The 19903-nt window shown below is 35.5% G+C and overlaps 1 protein-coding gene across 4 annotated transcripts in view; it reads left to right on the forward strand.

Moving 5' to 3' along the window:
• The first annotated feature begins 4077 nt into the window (after window positions 1–4077).
• The window catches only part of RSRC1 (arginine and serine rich coiled-coil 1), a 150274-nt gene continuing 134448 nt past the window's right edge, over window positions 4078–19903 (forward strand). For 2 of the 4 annotated variants that reach the window (XM_026665625.2, XM_087965234.1), the window contains exons 1-3: window positions 4078–4130; window positions 6747–6958; window positions 10329–10454. In XM_026665625.2, coding sequence (XP_026521410.1) covers window positions 6780–6958; window positions 10329–10454 — 305 coding nt within the window. In that variant the 5' untranslated portion in view covers window positions 4078–4130; window positions 6747–6779. The remainder of the gene's footprint in view (window positions 4131–6746; window positions 6959–10328; window positions 10455–19903) is intronic. The other 2 variants (XM_026665634.2, XM_087965233.1) reach the window with 1 other exon arrangement.

The following is a 19903-nucleotide window of genomic DNA, read 5'->3' on the forward strand; positions in this document are numbered from 1 at the left end:
TGATTGAAGTCCCCACTATTTATACTTTGCAGAGCCAACCCCTCGTTTGGAGCAAATAACCTCCCCTTTGGTACTGGGAATGAACCCCCTTCTCCTAGAGCAGCCCAGGCGCACCGCCGAAAGAGAAAAAGAGCCAGGCGGGGAAGGGTGGGGGTGGGGGAGAGGGAGAACTTCTCCCTCCCCACCCCTACCCCGCCCCTCGCCCCCTTTCCAGATCCAGCTGCTGGGCTTTCTCTCTCTCTCTCTCTCTGCCATTAATCCAGGATTGACAACAGGCCCTAATTAATTTAATTAGGCATGGATCCTGCGCTGGTGTGTCCCGAGTTAGTTAAACGCTTGGGGGAAAGGGGCTGGATCTGCAGGGGAGGGGCTGAAATGAGGAGTCACCCGGGCGGGTGGGTGACTGCCAGGAGGGAAAGAAGAGCGCTTGGGCTAAACGCCTCCTGGAAGCGCTCCGGGTCGACAAGCCAGCGAGGGGCGCGACTGGCCCCCGCTTGCTGGAAGAAGACCTCGCCAAGCCCGAGACGGACCCTCTCTTGAAACCAGACCTGCCTCTCTTGGGTCGGCTCTCCCTCATCCCAATGCCCGGATCCGCGGCTCTTGACCTCGGGAAGAGGCAGAGCTCGCTGCTGGGGAGAGCGGTCTGTAGGGCAAGCCCCAAAGCAGTGGCTCCCTTGAGAGCCGTGCCCCGAAGGCTTCCAGGCAGCGAGCTTAAGACGGCTGCAACAGTTGTGGCCGATCGGGCACTCGGAAGGTCGTGGGGTGGTGGAGGGAAGCAAACAAAAGAGGCTCATTTTCTGGCAGAATTAGCCCACCGGGCATCCACCCATCCCCAATTTTGCCCCGTCCACTCATTGATACTCCATGCCTTGTACGTCCACAATTGCAGTTGGGTTCATTCTCCAGTTAAGTTCACTGCCTTCGGGTTTGCCACAGTCACTGACACCCGACTGAGCAACCCCGTCCCCCTCCAGATTATCACTGCACTAGTTTTACTAGGAAAGAAGTCCAGTTTGTCTCTTTTTGATAATAAAGTGTCATCCAAGCCAGGCGTGATACTTGGTGAGGTTCATGAAGTTTTCTTGGCAACAGAAGGCAAGGCAGCCACAGCATTTTTCCTACCAGCTCCCCTTTTAGCTTATTGCCTTGGGATTCCCTGGTGGTCTTCCATCCAAATACTAACCAGATGTCACCCTGCTTGATGTTGCCGAGGCCTTCTCTTTTGGTACTATTTGATTATAGTACCAGATAGTCTCCAGATTGAAAATTCAAAGTGTATAGATTCTCATTTTGGGAATTTTTTAACTGGGAGATGTAAGGGAAAAGGAGTCATATTTTTGACTTGCTGGTGAGGGTAAGGGTTAAAAGGGGAGAAAGTATTATCACTTGTATAATTGCAACATGAGTTAATGGGATCATTTGAGAGAATCTGGATTTACCATCCATGAATAGGCAATCATTAGATGCAAGCCCATGTTCATTTTTTTTAGTAAGAACAAGCGCCCCTGACACTTTCTTTGTGTAAAGAAATAGGGAGAGGTGAGGTTCCATTCCCAATTCCTATGGGGAGGGACGAAGGGATATGAAAGTCTCATGGGAGTAAATTGAAAGCTTCTGAGAATTATATTGCCCAGAAAGGTGTTTTTTTTTTTTTGCATACTCCAGGAATCCTAAGCGGTATCTAAAAGCCAAATTGAAATGCTCATTGCTATTTGGCTCCCCTCCCTTGATTAGTACATTTTTTTGTTTAATACTCAGAATGCAAAGTTTTCCATTTGGTTGGAGTGATTCCAAATATTTTCTACATTATTTTATATTGAGATATATATTACCCCTTTTCTCAGCTAATGTAATATTATAAGCAACATGTATATTATATGGAATCAAGGCATCTAAACGTGTTTTAGATCCAGAAGGTAAAAGTTAAACTTTTAAATACTTTATTAGAAAATTGTCAGAATATCTTATACGCTTTATGGCTTTCAATTAAGTGCTCTTATTCAGATGAATGTGGTGATACAAACTCCTAGAAAACCACAGAATTATGAGTAACTTATTTTATAGACTAGATAGAAATTGCTTCTCACTGAACAAGTAAAAAAGAACAATATGAATATAATTCTATTTGGAAAGTAGAAATATTAACTCTGGAATCTTAAAGGCATCTCTTGAAAATCACCATCTATTCAAGTTCAAAGATATCTTGAGAAATGAATGGGGGCTCCGGATACCAATTCTTATAAAAGCTTTCTATAGTAAATTCTTTTTAAACTAATCCTGGTGTTTCTTTCTTTTTCAGTGACAATGACAGGATTTAATTCAAGTTTCCTACATCTCCAGATAAGCTCTAGTGTACATTCCTTCACTGCATTAAAGAAAATTAATATATGGAGACAACTTTCCAGTAAAGTGACTCTGACAGTGTCATTTAATTACTGAATGAAAATAAATAGGCTTCTATTTAAAAAATAAAACAAACTATGGATTAATGCATTAATTTAAAATTATTTTTAAATACATAAAAAAAGAAATTGTATAATTTTATGTTGGAAATGTGTTCAATGAATTGAGGAGTCTATACAAAAATTGCAGATGTCACACTGGTGAGAGCTAGAAATTTCTGTTTTACATTAGTAAAATTGCAAAATAACCTTTCCACTGAGGTTAATTAGGAATTAAAACAGAAATGCTTCCAATCTATCAATTCAATCAAATATATGTAGTAGTACTTCTGACTTGGACATTAAGGTGTAAATGCAGATATCCAATTTAGTAATTAATTGTTCTGCATTTAGTGAGGGTTACTTCAGAGAAGCATGAATACAGGTGTAGCATTAGTGCAATTTTGCCTATGTTCACCAAGAGTTGACATTTAGTTCTCAGGACTGAGTTATTCCCCGAGAAATGAATATAAGAATGCCATTTGAACCCGAAGCTCTATAACATTTCCTTATGTATCATTGATTTAAATATTTCACTTTTGAGCATACCTATGCAGTGTAAATTAACTATTGTCAGAAACAGATTGTTTGCTCTTCTGCAAATCCAAGTAAGTTGAATGTGAAATGTACAAACATGGTTAGTTTCACAACCAAAACCTGAAAACGGATTTGTGGCTTTCAAATGTTTAAACTTGAACCTTGACATTTGAACGTGGATTGGTCTGCATTTAATGTAGATAGTTTATTTCTAAGATCATGATTGGTGAGAGGAGGTAGTGGTGGACCAAAGAGCAGAAAACCAGGATCTCCATTGCCCTCTTGAATAGCATTTCAGCTCCCTACGAATGAACAGCTCTATCCCACATATCCCAAGCCCTGAAGTCAGAGTAAGCAGCAACTACTTCAATCCGTGAAACAAAAGTGTCTCATTTTTATGTCAAATGGGTTTGGTTTTTTTTTGCAGAAGTTATCTGCAGTAAGTGTGACAGGAAACAGTGAACTGCTTGAATCGCTCTTGATTTAAATGAAAACCGATAAATTTCATTCTTACCTTCTCCAATTGAGCTTTTAACTTTCCCTCCTTTAGCAATAATCTCAACCAACCTTAACGTAGTCTCAACTGGGAAACTAATATGCGTCTAAGCTCCGAAAACCCTTCCTTTCCACTGTAGAAAAACTGCAGCATCTTAAAAGCAGTTTGCAGATAAATCATTTCAATTTTAATCAAAGTGCAGTTTATACAGATAGAACTCTGTGATTTATTCGGGATTCCCACCCACCCCCGGCCCCGCGCCTTCTAGATGTGACGCGCGTGCACAAAAAACGGACATAAAGAAAGGCCACACACGCACACACACAAAAAAAACCCATCCACCGGTGCATTAAAAAAAAAACACCTTGATACTGACGTTAATTAAAAATTTAAAAAAAATGTGTTAATGTGAATGCGGTTGTTTGGGTTAAAACCAAAACAAAAGAAGAAGCAACGCCGCCAGGAAAAAAACCGCGCCGCCGCCAGCGCAAGACGCCGGCCTTCCGATCGATAACCTCGGCGCTCCTCGCCTGGGCACGTGGATGGATGAGCGTTGTGATGGCTTAGTAAGGTCTGGCTGGCGGTCTGGTGGAGGAAGGCGCTGAGCTCAAACTACGGAAGCTCGGCAGCGCGGAGGCCTTCAGCCGGCTCCTGAGGTAAGTGGGCTCGGGTTTCGGGGAAAGGGGGGGGGGGTGCGGTTTGCCGCTGGGCTCGGGAAAGAGGCGGAGGATTAGGAGAGCTTTCAAAAAAGCCGCTATAGCGCCTCATATTCTGGTTTTCGGGAATATAGGGGACAGAATCCGGTCTGGAAGCCCTATAATATGGGCAATGCCCGGAGCCTTGGCGGTTCGGGCCGTTCCTTCTTCTCGACCGAGGAAATCTGTTTGGAGGGTATCCACGTCCCGGGGTTTCCTAGGGCTCCCTATCTTTTTCCTCCGTCAGCTGAACCGATGGGGAGAGTTGCTGGGCAGGGAGGATGCTGAGGTCGCTCCTTTCCGAAGGGTTGTGAAAAGCCTTCTGGGTACTCAAGGTGGCCCGGAGCCTCCTTTGCTTTCAAAGCAGCGAGCCGGCCTCAGATATTAGGCCTGAATTGGACTGAAGCCTGTTTCCCACCCCACCCAACTTGCCAGAAGCCAGCCCAATTCATCTGGGGTCCAGTTTGGGGAAGGGGAGGAACGGTTTGTGTAAGGTCCGTCCTCCTGCCATTTAAACCTTTTGAACAACCACCATCCCTTGTTTCTCATGCTAGCTTGGCTTTAATTTTACACACAGGCGCGTGTGTGTGCACACACACACACACCTATTTTATGAGAAAAGTCCATAAAGGGTCATCAATAAAAATATATTGTTTCTCTGCTCAAAGATGTCAATTTAGCCATTTCATAAAAGATCCATCATCTTCATCAACTGTTGTGGGTTTATGCCAACAAGACAGTACAACAGTGCCTTTGCAGTTATCCCGTACTGTATAAAAATAAAGTTTCATGCCTTTTTCTCCCTAACAGTTTGTCCATCAGTCCCAAAAGAAAGACCTCTGGCCTCAATTTTCTATTAATCTTTAAAATCAACTGAATCAGTATATGTATTTGAATCTGAAATTTTGTAGCTTTTTCTTACTTGTTCACCAGCTACGGATTATAATATGTACATTTCAGTCCTTTCAGCCACATATTTTTCCATTGTTCCAACTGTATATTATAACCAAACCGTTTAGACCACTTCATTGTACACTCTTTCACTTGTTTCAAATTACAAAAACAAAGTTTATACATTTTAGCAATTGCATATACTTCATTTGCGCATAATTCTATTTCATTCTTAAGAGTACTGAAAAACCACAAACCTTTGTCTGCTTTAAATCTTTCTAATAATTGTAGATATGAAAAATATTGCCAGTTATTTATTTCTGCCGCCAATTCTTGATATTTTTTTTTGGTATCCCCCCTTGACAAAGTACTAGTATCTCAGTAAGCTGCCCATTTGGGTTTGCCTATTATTTCTCATCTGTAAAATGTTTCTTGTGCTGACAGCCACAAAGATGTTTTGGGGCACAACTTGGGTTTATATCTATTCCATATTTTCAGTATGACATGTCCAGCATAATGATTTTAAAATCCACATTAACTTTGGCTTTGTTATACCACAACATCCATGCCAAATATCAAGTTGTGTTGCTCTGAGTCTAAGAGCCTTCTATTTCTCAGCAGCACCAAACAAACAAAACCAAGCAGCAAGCTGCAAAATACAATCTCAAATCAGGTAGATGCAATCCTCCTCCTTTCTATGGTGGATTGACATTTGGAAATGAGACACAGGGAACTGTCTCTGAGAAAAATGCCAACCCTGAGAGAACTCAGGTAGCAGTATTTATTGAGAAAAAACACAAGCAAAATATACAGTATGCATATTCAGAAAACAATGACCTCAACAGGAGATTACTTCACCAGCATGAGAACACACAATCTTGGAAAGTCCCAGATGTTACCTTGTTAGGATGAGATCATACAGCCACAGAAAGTCTCATGGGAAAGTTTGGAAAGTCCCATGAGAAAGCACAACTGTGTATCTTGTACCTTGAACTTTCACCCATTTTCCTATTCCTTCTAAACTGGCAGAATCAAAACAGAATGAGGCACTCTGAGCAAAGATACTCCTACCCCCACCAAGAATGCCCACATCTCCTAGACTTACTGCTAGTTATACAAAGGCCTTACAGAAAATGATAAAATGATCAATAGGTTATATTACCACACTTTCTTTTGCACCTGTAACACCTTGTGGGGTTTTTTTCCCTGCCACACAAATTTAGATATATTTACATATTTTTGTTAACATCTTCAACTTCTGTTTGTTAATCTTAAAATCTGCTAATGCACCAAATTCTTTTAGTTTTCCAGTACTGTTTCTTTTTCTTTTTGTACCTCATAAGGTTTTGCTAGAACTGCATTAACAATTATTTGTGCTTTCTATGAAATGTAAATTGGTCTATCCATTTTATAAAGTTCTGTTGAGCCTAATAGGATTTAAGAGTGTGCAAGCTTACATTCTAAGATCATTTAGTTTATTTCTTGTTTTAAATAAAGGTTACATAGAGCATTGTGTCTTCTCCAAAAGTGTAAAAGTTTGCATGATTATATTTTGGAGAACAGTGTTACTTACGTAGTGACAATAGATAGTAGGTACAGTCTTGGTTTCAATTTTAGACCAATGAGTGGAAATTTAGTAATGATACACTTTTCTATTAATCATACAGTACTTTGTAATTTTTACAGTTTTCTAATATTTGTAAAAACTAGCTTGCTAAAATGGGTCGCCATTCATCAGACACTGAAGAAGAAACTAAAAGCAGAAGAAAAAAGAAACATCGTAGAAGGTCATCTTCAAGCAGTTCCTCAGATAGAAGTTATAGCCATAAAAAATCAGGAAGAAAATCAAGATCACGGTCTCGAGATGTCCAGTTTCGTTCACATTCATATGAAAAAAGGTAAACATATTACTTCAGTTTTAAAATTATTGGTAAATGAAACTTTTAAAATATTCAGGTATAGTTCAGTATTTCATCCTATGGTGTGGTCTGCTAAAAGCGATGTATAAATTGTAGCATTCATATAACTTGTGTCAGTTTATATAATTTGCCTAATTAACTTTTTTTTTAACAAATGGCATCTTTTTAGAGAAAGAACTGACTCCATACAGCTTGTCCTTGCTTACCAACCACTCATTCAACAATCATTCAAAGTTATGATGTCACTGAATAATAAGATAATCAGTCCTTGAAATTTGGCCATTGCAGCCTCCCTATGGTCACATGATTGTGATGTAGGTACTTAGCTTTTTGAAAGCCAGAAAGTGCTGGGACAGAATGAGGTTGGGATGGTTGTTTGCATCAGAGAACGACTAAGGTGTTTGCTTTTTGATAATATAGCTTGCATCTTGCAACAATATCTTTAATTCCATCGAACAATTATATCTCTATATCCCAGGACCCTGGGAAGGACATAATAAATAGATAAAAATGTCAAATTTAATCTAAATATGTCTCTGTGCAAAGAATCTGAAGAAACAAAAGGCCACCTAATTAGACACTGCAAGAGATTCTACAGACTGACTACAAACAACGGTATGACAAAGTAGCCACAATGGTGCATTGGAAGATCTGCAAGAAACTATTTGCCTATAAGCAAGAACTGGTGGGACAATAAAATAGAGAAAGTAATAGTAACTTTAACACCATCAAACATCAATATCTGCCTATCCCAGGTTTTTGGGAAGTATTTGATAGGAGGAAAGAAATGCCAAATCCAGTTTAAACATCTGATTGATTGTGGAGCCAACCATAATTTATTAAATTATAGCCAATTATAGTAAATTATAGTCAACTGCCAGTGACTTTGGGTGCTGTTAAAACGTTTAAAAAGAAAGAACAATGCAAAAAACACAAAAAGCAGCACCCAGAGAAAGGTTCTTTTGGAAAATATGTTACTCAAATACAGTAAGAAAATATTTATCACCCAATGTTCTCTAATTTCAGAACGATTTTATCAATAACAAATGTTTAACTTTATATCCTAGAGTGGTGTGTGTGTATGTGTTTATTGCTAGCCAATTCCCTTTGCTTCAGATTTTATAAAAAATCTATTAATATGCCTGCAGTAGCATATTTCCTTGTAGTACACCTCTAATGTTCTAGTAGTAAGCAGTATATGTACACACTGAATTTGTTACATTGTTCTGCAGTCTGAACAGTATATAGTATATACAAGGATACATGCTGTGAATTAATTTGACTCTGAAGCCACATTGTATTCTATATGAAGCATTGATGAAAGTAGTATGAGTCACAGTGGATAATAGTTTTACGTTATAAAGTAAAAAGAGCTTAAATCTTTACAATATTCTTGATTCAGTTTTAATTAGATCTAAGTTTTAAAATTTGGAGGAAAGGTTTACTACTAAGTTTTAACAGTTATTAAACTTTTAATGTCAGGATTTTTTCTTTTTCTTTATTAAAAAACTAACATCCATGAAATGTGCATAGTTTTTTTCCCCATAGAAGTCCATGTTCAACCTGAAAATTTTGTTATTGGTAGTACCAGTAAGTGGCTAAAAAGATCACTGTACAATAGAGACAATGCTACATCCCTGCATAGTTACTGCAACAGAATGTGCTATTGAGTTTCAAATATATATTTCTTGAGGATATATTGTTTGATACAATTTATAGATCATGCATATCCTTCAAGACTGAGATGTATTAAAGTAAAAATCTTACATTTGTTTTGTTTTTACTTTTAAGTGGTTTATATGTTAATTTTGTAGAATAAAATATCTGAACACAGGATAGAATATGTAAAAAATGAGAAAAAGCATCATTTGATGCTCACTTTTGCTCTGTTAATATGTACAGCAAAGTCACTGTTTTTTCCACCCAGGATATTTGCAAAACTCATGGGTTGCTTTGCTGAGTTAGGTTGTGAGGGGGCATAGTCAGACCTCTGCTGCTTTCTCTGGAGAGTATCACACAAAGTTTAATAATTTTGTTTGCTTTTAATAATTTTTACAAATAAAATATCTCACAATTAGGCCAGTCTGGATGCCAGCACTGATAACTTTGAATGGTTAGATTAGGCTACTTTCAGTTTGTGCCTCCCAAGGACATACAGACGCTGATGAAGTCAATGTATACTGTTGCTTGTCTTCTTGATCCCCTGCACAAGCTTGAAACTTTGATCCCAGGAGTTATAGACAGGCTTGCAAGTTGCAGTCATATCTTCATTCCTAGCTGGGAGGGAAGGAAACTAGATGGTTGCAAGTTCCAGCTGATTAGCATGTGCTACAGCCAGCCACATCTCTCCCTTGGCTGGATGAGTGACTGTAGGGATCCAGCAGGGCTGAATAGGAGGGTGGGGGGTGAGCTCTGTTCTTACAGTCAGTCATAAGGGTGAATAAGTGCAGGGTGCTGTAGTAGCCATACTTTGAATGTATCATAAGTAATTTTTAGAGGTTCTGTCGTAAGTTCAAACAGTCACTAAGTGACCAGTTGTAAATCAAACACTACTGTAGGCTTCTTCTCTAAGTTCACAACTTTCAATTTTTCTATTAGCTATTATTTTTTCTATTGTCCATATATTATAATTTCATTTATTCTGTTTAGTGCTAAAAGTTCATAGGGGCTTCCAGTCAGCATTACAAGTAATCAGTGACTTTTCTTTAATTAAAGCTATCAATTTCACCATTCTAGCCAGCTTCATTAACTTTACTATTCTCTCTTCAATCGTAGGCAATGACAAATCTTTCCAAATCTTGTGCATGTAAAAGTCTTGTTGCTGTTATCATATATAAAAACTAAGTTCCATGAGTTTTTACAACCAAGTGTCCATCACTCCCAAAGGGAAAATCTCTGGTTTCTGTTGTATATTGTCTTTAACATCATCTGAATTAATGTTACATATTTGAATTCAAAAATTTTAACCTTTTTTATATACCCACTCAGCATGATAAACTACATTTCTAACATACATTCAAAGTACTTTTATACATTTTAAATAATTCTTCCAGTGACAAATACCAACCTTACATCATTTTATTAAAAATTATCTTTAGATAGTTTATCATTTTATACAAAAAATCTTTTTAAGCTTTTTGAGTTCTCCAAAGGTCTTCTGGAACCTGTATATTGTTTCGATAGGTTGGATTTAGCCTTAGAAAAAAGTTTTAATAACCATTTTTGCTTATTTTATCTATATATTTTGGAGTGTATGTGATTTTTTTTGCCATATTTACTATATTGATTTATGTGATTATGAAAAAAAAACAATGATTCATTGTAAGTGAGTTTTCTGTCTCTATTTGAGGCGAAGGCATCGATCAAGCAGCAGTTCTTCGTATGGGTCCAAAAGAAAACGGAGTCATAGCCGATCAAGAGCACAAGGAAAATCATATCGGTCTCAGAGATCAAGATCAAAAAGCAGGTCAAGAAGGTATGACAGTTTCGCCCTGGAAGAACAATTACCAGATAAAATATTTTTCGCTTTGCACTCCCAAGTCTTAATAACCATTAATTAATGATTTTATGTTAACTTCAAGATTATAAATGTAACAGCAAAAGGTTAAAGTATTTTGACCTTTATGTACTTTTAATGTTGTGGTTTAACTTGGAGTTCCTTTGTCCGTATATATTGTTTAGACTTGATATAAGACCAGTTTTGTTATGATATCTATTATACAAAATACATGGTGATAGCATATATAGATAATATCAGATTAAAAAGTAATCATGTTGCTGGGTATTAATTGCTAGAAAATGTGCTCATTTGAATATTTTGCTTAAGCTAAAGTAAAAAGGACTTACCAATACTCATAAGTAATTTTCATTAAAAAAAATACTTGGAATTTTGTGTGATATCAATGGAGTTATGAAACTGCAAATATTTTGTGAACCTGAAATCCACAATAAATATAGCAAAATAAGGGTACCAAGTAATTTGTATGAAAGCTGAAATTATAAAATCATAATCATATCAAACATCGATGTTCTGCAGAATCATGATCTTTATATTACAATTGTTTCAGAAAAATAGTTAATATATAAAAATAGAAAATTTTATTTGAAAATATGCATTTTATACAGTGATTGGAGATTTAATATTTTATTTTTGTGGCAATACAAATTTATTAAGTACATGTTAAAATACAATAGAGATTATTTTTAATATTAATTATGATGGTAGCATGATGAACCATTTGTTGCAAGAGTGCTGTGATAATACTATAATACTTCAATTTGTATTTAAGTCAGAGCTTGGATTGCCTATTACTAAAAATGGCCCTGGGCATTTGCCCTGAATTTATTTTGTATCATAGGATTGGTGGGATCCAGCTTTTGTATTTAGGACTTCAGTATACTGCTTATTAAAAAGTTATCTATAATTTTATGGAGAAGAAAAATCAAAATAGAGTGCATTCAGATCTTGTGAATGAATGCTTTTAGTTTTATCATTTGGATGAAAATACAATCTTCTGGGCTAATCTAGAATTCCAATGATTGCAGCGCTTGCAAACCTCTTCATTCATACCCATTAGGTATATAGTAGCTATTTTTATTAGGGTATGGTCTCTCTTGAGACATTGAAATGTAAAAATTTGCAGTATGCATTTCTTTGATTATATGCTACACAGTTTCCAAAGACTCGAATGAGCTTTTAAATAACACAAAACACAAAAATTATTATAAAAAGTATAATAAATCAAGAACTTAACAAATGAAACCATGATGCATCACCATTTGAGGGTAGCAAAATACAGTACCAGGTTTTTCCCAAATGCTTTTCTGAAGGATGCAGATGATTGACTTAGCATATGTTTGCAGTGTTATCACATTTACCGTAATACTACTGCAGCATTAAAGAGAAGTAATGTTCTCATACCTCTGTATCTATTATTAGACATCTGGAAATCCTTCAAAAGTGTACTTTGTATGTCCTCCAGCATGTCCCGAAGCACCTTCTTCAAAAGTGCATCTTTGATAATGGGTCTTATTTCTGAGATGAGTGACTCCTGGTAAGAGAGGCACTCATGGGAACTGAGAAGACTGTGTAAAAGGTGCTTTGTGAACCTGATCTAGACAGCCTTAAACTGAATATTAGAGAAAGGAAAACAAGAGTTTGGAAAACAGTACAATGCAAAGTATGAGAAGAAGCCTGGGAGTGAAAACAAATAGAGGAAAAAGTCAAGCTACAAAACTCAATAAATTTTCTTTGTAAAGCATGAAGGGAAAATAGGAAGAACGAGTCTTAATTCAGGAAGGCAAATACAAGTATTATTGATGGGACAAAACTGTAGAATTGAGGGCTACAACTTAATCAAAATCAATAGGCCAATCAAAAGGGAAGGAGATACAGGCAGACCCCAAGTTAAGAACAAGTTCTGTTCCCTAACTCTGTTTCTAACTTCAATTTGTATTTAAGTCAGAGCTTGGATTGCCTGTTACTAAAAATGGCGGACAGCATTGCCCTTCCTTAAGCCAACAAAGTGCTGAAGCTGCACAGTGCTTCCAGGAACCCCTGAGAACAGGCTGTATATTAAAAACATATGAATTCAGCAGTTCCTGAAAGCACTGTGCAGTTTCAGCACTTTCTCAAAAAAAGAGAACACTTTCTGCAATTTTAAGTAATAGGCAGTCTGCTTGTATGTAGGGATTGTCCATGAAGTGGTCATTCATAACCCAGGGACTGAAATTTTGAGGCTGCCTGGCTCTATAGTGACGCTGGGCAACTTAGACATAAAAATTGAAAGAAAAGTATATGAAAAAAAGAAAAAGATAATGAGAACTAGAAGGCTGGAAACAAAATAACAATCCAAAGAGCAAAAAAAAATAAAAATCAAAAGGACTCTGAATAATAGAATTTTTAATGAGGAGAGAAAAAGTAATAATGGAAGATGGTTATTATTTGGTTGTTGGAAAACCAGGTCATCTAGGACTGCAAGATCCTACAAATTGCTCTTTGGTGTCACTAATTGTTTCATTTTCCAAAAGGTTGAAGAAGAGACAAGGGGATTGACTTTCCTAGATATGATCCTAACCATTAGGGAAGAGCTGGTTGAAGAGCTTGGACAAGAGAAGACAGTGGAGAGACACGATAGTTCTTCAAGTATCTAATGAACCATTTTAAATAGGCAGACTTGTTGGGAGAGGACAAGAAAAATGTAGACTTAAATTATATTGAAGTATGTTTTGGTGAGAGGTCAGGGAAAAAAACTGTTATAGCAATTAATTGTATCTAGGAGACTGTATATCCATTTGTGGACTATAAATAGTGGCATATAACCTGGTTGAATAAGTTAATAAGTGGTCATTTTAAGAATGAATATTAGCAAGTACATAATAAATATCAGTAAAAATTTTGCTGATGTGGAACAAACCTGGTTTGTAGATGCGGAGTTGAACACAGTTGTTTACCAATGTCTTATGTCATTACAAATTGAATAGGTGTGTATTTTCAGCAGATACTTTATCTTGGCCACTTGATATTTTCTATGTCAGTTTTTATACTGTGTTTCTTTTGAAAAATATGTTTTATTTGTTTGAACAAAGCTCTAGTTTTATAAAAGTAAAATAAATTATAAATTGGTCAAAATGATGATATGGTCTTTATAGATTTACTTTTGTGCTGTTTTAAGTTAGATAATTTGTCTTTCCATTCTTACATTACATGTAAATAGCTGGTACATCGATTAACATGTAGTATTAAACACCCAGATTTATCTGCATTTTAGCTATGGTAAATTTAAGAGATTCAGACAATGGAGGGAACAATTTGGGTGTTCACTGAAAAGCCTTTTCTGATAAATATATTATTTTACGTAGAGCCTGTCACATTTCTGAGACTTGCCTAATTTAAAAAATAAATATTCCCATGTTCATATTTAGCCATCAAGAATATTTAAAATAAGTTGTGTTTTTTGTCCTAAAAGTAAATTGGGCTACCTTTCCAAATGGAATTTTATTTTTGAAAGGAGGGAATTTTATATTTAAAGGAAAAAAATAAATTATGTAATCTTTCTATGTTCTCATATCTGGATAGAATTGGCTAAATTTGAGATGGGCAATTTGTGATTCTACAAATGCAGGAAGTTATCTTGTCTTAACAGATTTGGCCAGATAATGGTTTATTTGTTTGGATACAGAACACTGACTTCAGATTAAAATCACAAGATTTTTCATTTGGTATGTTTTTAAGGAACTCTGTACTGCATTGTCGTATTTTTCTTACAGAAATCAAGATTATAAATTAAGACTAGTAAACTAGTCTGTTAGACCAGTAAATCATTATCAGACTGTTAACTCCTAATTATTATCTTCTGTGCTTTAAGTATTTTTCCTTTATTCAAAGATGAATGTTTGCACTGCAGTTTTTTATCCTATTTTAAATGCAATCTGAATCAAGAATGAGGTTCTTCTCTATAATACTATAGATTTACAATTGTCTTTCAATAAAACAGGGCTGTGCAAATAATGTAAAATCACAAGCTAAATTTCAGCAGAACTGCCACATTTATATTACATTAATAATTTTAAAATAGATTTAGTTTGTTTTACTGGCATTTGCTTAATAACGTTTTGTTGTTTGCAATCTTTTTAAACACAATAATTCATCTGAGAAATACAGGCACATTGTCAGCAGAAAAATTGAAAGTAACAGCTCACTTTCTGAAACCACAGATATAGGATATAAAAAAAATTCAGCTCTACAAAATTTAATAAATCATCCTATTTCCTAATTTGATCATATTAGATGCTGATGTGGGAGAAGCATTTCAAATGCCATCTCCTCATTAATATACATCAGTCTGGGGAATGGAATAGAATACTTATGTGGAGATGTCACAGTTAGTGTTTCTTAGTTTACTAAGTGGAACAGGTTGATGTGATACTGAGTGCTATTTGTCAATGTCTTGTTAAGATGGTTTGGGTCGAGTTATGGAGTCCAGAAAGACGGTGGCTGATAAATCAAATGTGGATTGAGTGGACAGGAGGCAGTGATTGATACTCTGACAGGATATGAAGAAAGGAATCTTGATACAAGCATGCACAATATTGAATATGAGAAGGAAAATGACCCTAGAGTATGGATATTATTCAAGGAAATGAGATTAAAATACCAGTTTGAAATTATTGCCATGTGAAGATTAGGATGCGGCATTTATTTTTATAATGTTATGGATTTCTTGGATGGTATTACAATTTTGTATATATTATCGATGTGTATGGTCCTGAATTATTCTTGCTAATGTTGCTAATTATTAACTTGTGTTAATTGTGCAAGTTGCATTCTTCATATTCTATGTAAGTTGTATTATTTAATTCTTTGCATTATCAAGGCTTTATTTGAATTAAAGCAACAATGTTGGAGCAATATTAATCTTTTTAAACAATTTAAGCCCCAGTTATAACTTTTATTTAATTGCATCATCTATATACAATATGCTAAAGTTAAAACTTATTTTAGAAAGTTATATTGAAAATATATCAGTGAAAGCATTTGTTTTAATGTATGCAATGAAATAATGTGTTTTCCTATTTGGCTGGTAAAACTTGATGACAATTATGTTATTGGATTGCTAGGATGCAGCACAATACATCTGTTATAAATCTCCTGCATCTAAAATCAGTATGTGTTATTATTTTAAAGGTTTAGAACTGACATTCTAAACTCTGTTAAAACACTGTTAAAGACATATGAACAAATGTAACATTCAGAATGTCTATGTGATGGTAACTTATGTGATTATCAACTTGTTCATAATGTGAGGACAAGCATATAATTGTGGGACTGATGTTCATGGCATCTTCCATTATACACTGCAGATTTATGGTATATTTGTCAAGTATTAGGTATTCCCATTCTGGTGTATGATATATTCTAAGTGAGAAGAATATTAGGAAATGAAAAATGGCAAAATCTTTACCTTCCTTCATATTGCATATACATTATTAGTTACATGCTAAAAGCAGCATTTAATGTTTTAACATGACACAAATAGCACAAATCTAAAATCAGTTTTTAATATAACTAAAATAAATGATTCAAATATTTTCCTATATAACTGTAGTAATCTTTTTTCAGTTGTACCGTAAACTTTTATGTGATGAGTGTTGAATTAATTAATGATATTAGATTTCAATTATCTGCAAATGGTAAACTTGTAGGAGGTGTAAAGCCATTCAGTCATATGCGTAAGATTGGCAACTAACAAACATCCCCCACAAATTCAATGTGATAACATACAAAAGTCATTTCCATTTTAAGGCTATTATGAGAACATTCCATTATTTTGAAAGGCCTACTGTTACTCTAGTTGTTTTAATAAGTATGGGTTAGTTTTTGAACATCAGATTGAAGAATACTATTAACATGGCAAAAAGAATTTATAAGAGAGGAATCAGAACAATGAAGGGTGAAAAAGTTAAACCATACGTGCAGCAATTTGTGATTTTGTCAAAATTTATGAGTTTCAAACTGTTTCATTGAACATTGTTGTGAAATAATGAATAGATACATACTGTATAGATGTACATTCTAGCCCATACATACATGCATACATTTATGCATATATATATATGTATGTATGTATGTATACACACACACACACACACACACAATATTTTATTTGTTTGTGATGTAATGATAGCCATGTTTCACCTGAATTTAGGAGAGAAGCAATAAATGCCTCTGCCATAGGAATAGGCAAAACCTGACAAAAAAATTGTGCAATGTCTAGCTTCTCCACCTTTTTGAATTTAAAATCAATCTTGCAGATTTCCCCTTCTACATTAATTGAATGCATGTGATATGTTGGTGTAGGCATGTTTATGTATGCTATGCAGTATGTACTATATTGTAATTTTGAATTGTAAGCTACCTGGAGTCATGGATCGAAATAGGCAGCAACAGAAATTGAATAACAGTGAGTGAGTGAATAAAAATGTATTGAGTCCATTGGAGTTGGACACTTAATATAAGAGGTTAAAGCCCAGAACTAGGACAAGACAGTATATTGAAATAATAACTATTGATTAAAATTAATGATCTGTAAAGGTACTTCATTTATAAAATTATATTTATAAAATTAACTGATTTTTCCCTTTGCATTTGCTGGCTTTTGCTTTCTCCAATGCAACCATCCTCATTAATAGAAATGCACACTCAAACAATATTTATCAATTTATACAGCTACCCATATTGTGATTGTCACTTGGCAGTGAAGATAGGATTAAAAGCAATGAATAAAAATAAATAATAATACAGGACAATGACACAATAAAAACACAAGGGCAACTAAAGGACATCTCATAATCATAGTCATGTCATTCCTCTTTTTTCCTTCTAGCAGAAGCAACAAACACAACAAAAAACTCAGAAAGAGAGAGAGATACAGAGGGAGAAAGAAATAATGGGATAGTCAGAGTAAGAGAAATGTTACTTAAGTTGGGAAGACAAAAAAGGCAATGAAATTGAATAGAGATCATATGAGGAAGAGAGGGAGGGACAGAAGCAATCAAGCAAGAGTAAAGGCAAATATACATGTCTGAGAATAATGTTGCAGGATCCAACCTGGGTTAGTAATTGGGACCAGAGGTTTAGTCTTCTGAGCTTTCGGCCCATTCTCAGGGAACTTCTTTCTCTCTTACCAGGTTAAAGTTGATGCAAACTTTATTTTGGTGCATGAGTCAGATTTTCAAAGGTTGAGAAGAGAAGGGAATGCAAAGAAAACCTTGCCAGTACTAAAATAATGAAGAAAATAAATTATTTTCAAACATTTATTTCAATTGTTCTGGCAACAATGTAGCTATTATGTAGTCTTTGTCTCTGTAGCTGCCATTATGCAGTTCTTGTCCTTAAGAAATTTGGTATATTTTGTTGAAGGCTGCTGATATTCAGTACAAACAAGTAATTTTGACATGGAAAGTGGATTGTAGATGGGCTAAACTGGATTGTGTCCTATTTAGGTAGTGTGGTCTTGAGCATTTACTGCTGTATAATTTGGTGATCTTGTTTTAGAATGAATAGTTCGTGTAAACATCTAAGAAAAGAAGGACTTGATTATATGTGGTCCTCTGCATGAGGAAGAGGCAGCACAAGTCATCTAACTGGTGTGGCTATTGCCATACAAAAACAATTCCCTTCTCCTACAGTCAAACTCAGCTTATTTCTACCCATCCACAAGGGTTGTTAGAGTGATTAGTGTCCTGATTCTGTCAGGAAACGATGTTCCCCTTCTGCAATTGGACATGGAACTTAATTCTAAGCAATTTTTAGCAGCAATAGACAATAAACAATGTTTGATACCAGGACCACAAGCCACAGTAACTTACCGCCTGTTTGAAGTTTGGCTGGGATGCTCAACTTGATACCCAGTTTAGCAACATTGCCCTGCTGCTTCATATGCTAAGGAGCAACCAAATTGAGGCTGCACAAATTCCCTACATGGGCAAGAGACTCTGTAGAGAGGTGTACTCTGTGCCATCTTTACTTGTAAGAATTTAGAGACCAAAAGTTCTGAAAAATCCAAAGCCCAAAGACCTGGTTATGTGCTAGACCATTTAAAGTGGATGTCTTTTAAAGTTGACATTCCTGGGATGGAAACACATGTCAAGTCCTCCTCGGTTTGGCTGAAAAATACCTGGCATACGCATATGGTAATTTTGACCCTTTTATGAATTCGAAGGTAATGTTCAACTTGACCTCAAGAAATAAGCTGTTGGAGAAACTTCCTGCTCATCTCAGTTGGTATTTTCTTTTTATATTTTCGGTAATTTGTTGATTTAAACCAGGACTGACAAACTCGCAGCCCACGCCCACCCTGGTTTAGTGAAGGGGGGAAAAAAGTCCTGATATGTCACGCGACAATGCCGTGACAACGTTTGATACCCCTGATTTAGACATTCAAATGAACCTCTATATTTATTTTGCAGTTTGCTAACTATCTCTAGATTAATGAACAAAGTTGTTATTCTAAATCATGATTATATTGCCATTAACAAAGTTTGACATGTCACCTAAATTGAGCTATTGATTGAAAAGTGATATATGTGCATTAGTTAGATTACTGATAATGCATCTTCTAGTATTTCAGAAGTTACCAAATTTCAGAATAGAATGCAATTATTCAAATAACATATTTTCACTTAATTATACAAAGTTGCTAAATGTCTCCAATTACGTATTTAAATGGTAAAATTCACTTGATGGCTAGGAAATTGTTGGTTTTTGTTGTTGTAAACTAAGATGCCTTACAGCTTATTAAATTCATTTGGTGCCTGGCACTTAGAATCTGATTCCTGGGTATATCAAATATATGTTAAAAGTTTGCCTATTAAAACTATTAAGCTTTTTGGTTGCAGATAAGAAAAAATCCTTTGTAAGCTTCTTTAATTTTTTCTAAATTAGATTTTAAATGCCAATTAAGAAGTTGAATATATTAAAATAAAAGCAAACACATCCAAAATAGCTTCACCTTATGGCTAGTTAGGCCTTTTCTCTCAAAAGTAGAACCTTTGCTCTGAGCCTAGCTTTGAGAAAGATATTCAGCTTAATGAACACATTAATTAAAACCATAACTATTTATAAGATAATTAGAAACATAGCACAGTAAACTGGGCTTTTCCTGTAATTAATCGAGGATTAATTACTGGAGGTAATGAAGTGGTTTTTTAAATGCATTAAGGTGAAGTACAGAGAATTGCAAGGCTTTGTGAGTTACATAATTATTTCACACTGTTTGAGCATAGCTTATATGAGATCGCTAATAAGCATCATTGCATCATTATGTATGCACTTAAAAAGACTTACCACCAAAATGACTACCTAATTATTTCTAATTGACAGGACTCAATGTTGTCACTGAGCAGTTTGTAGCCATTTTAAGA

The sequence above is a fragment of the Notechis scutatus genome, chromosome 4, assembly GCF_049901735.1.
Source record: "Notechis scutatus isolate UNSWTSFEM ecotype Mainland chromosome 4, rNotScu1.2, whole genome shotgun sequence".
Taxonomy (NCBI): domain Eukaryota; kingdom Metazoa; phylum Chordata; class Lepidosauria; order Squamata; family Elapidae; genus Notechis; species Notechis scutatus.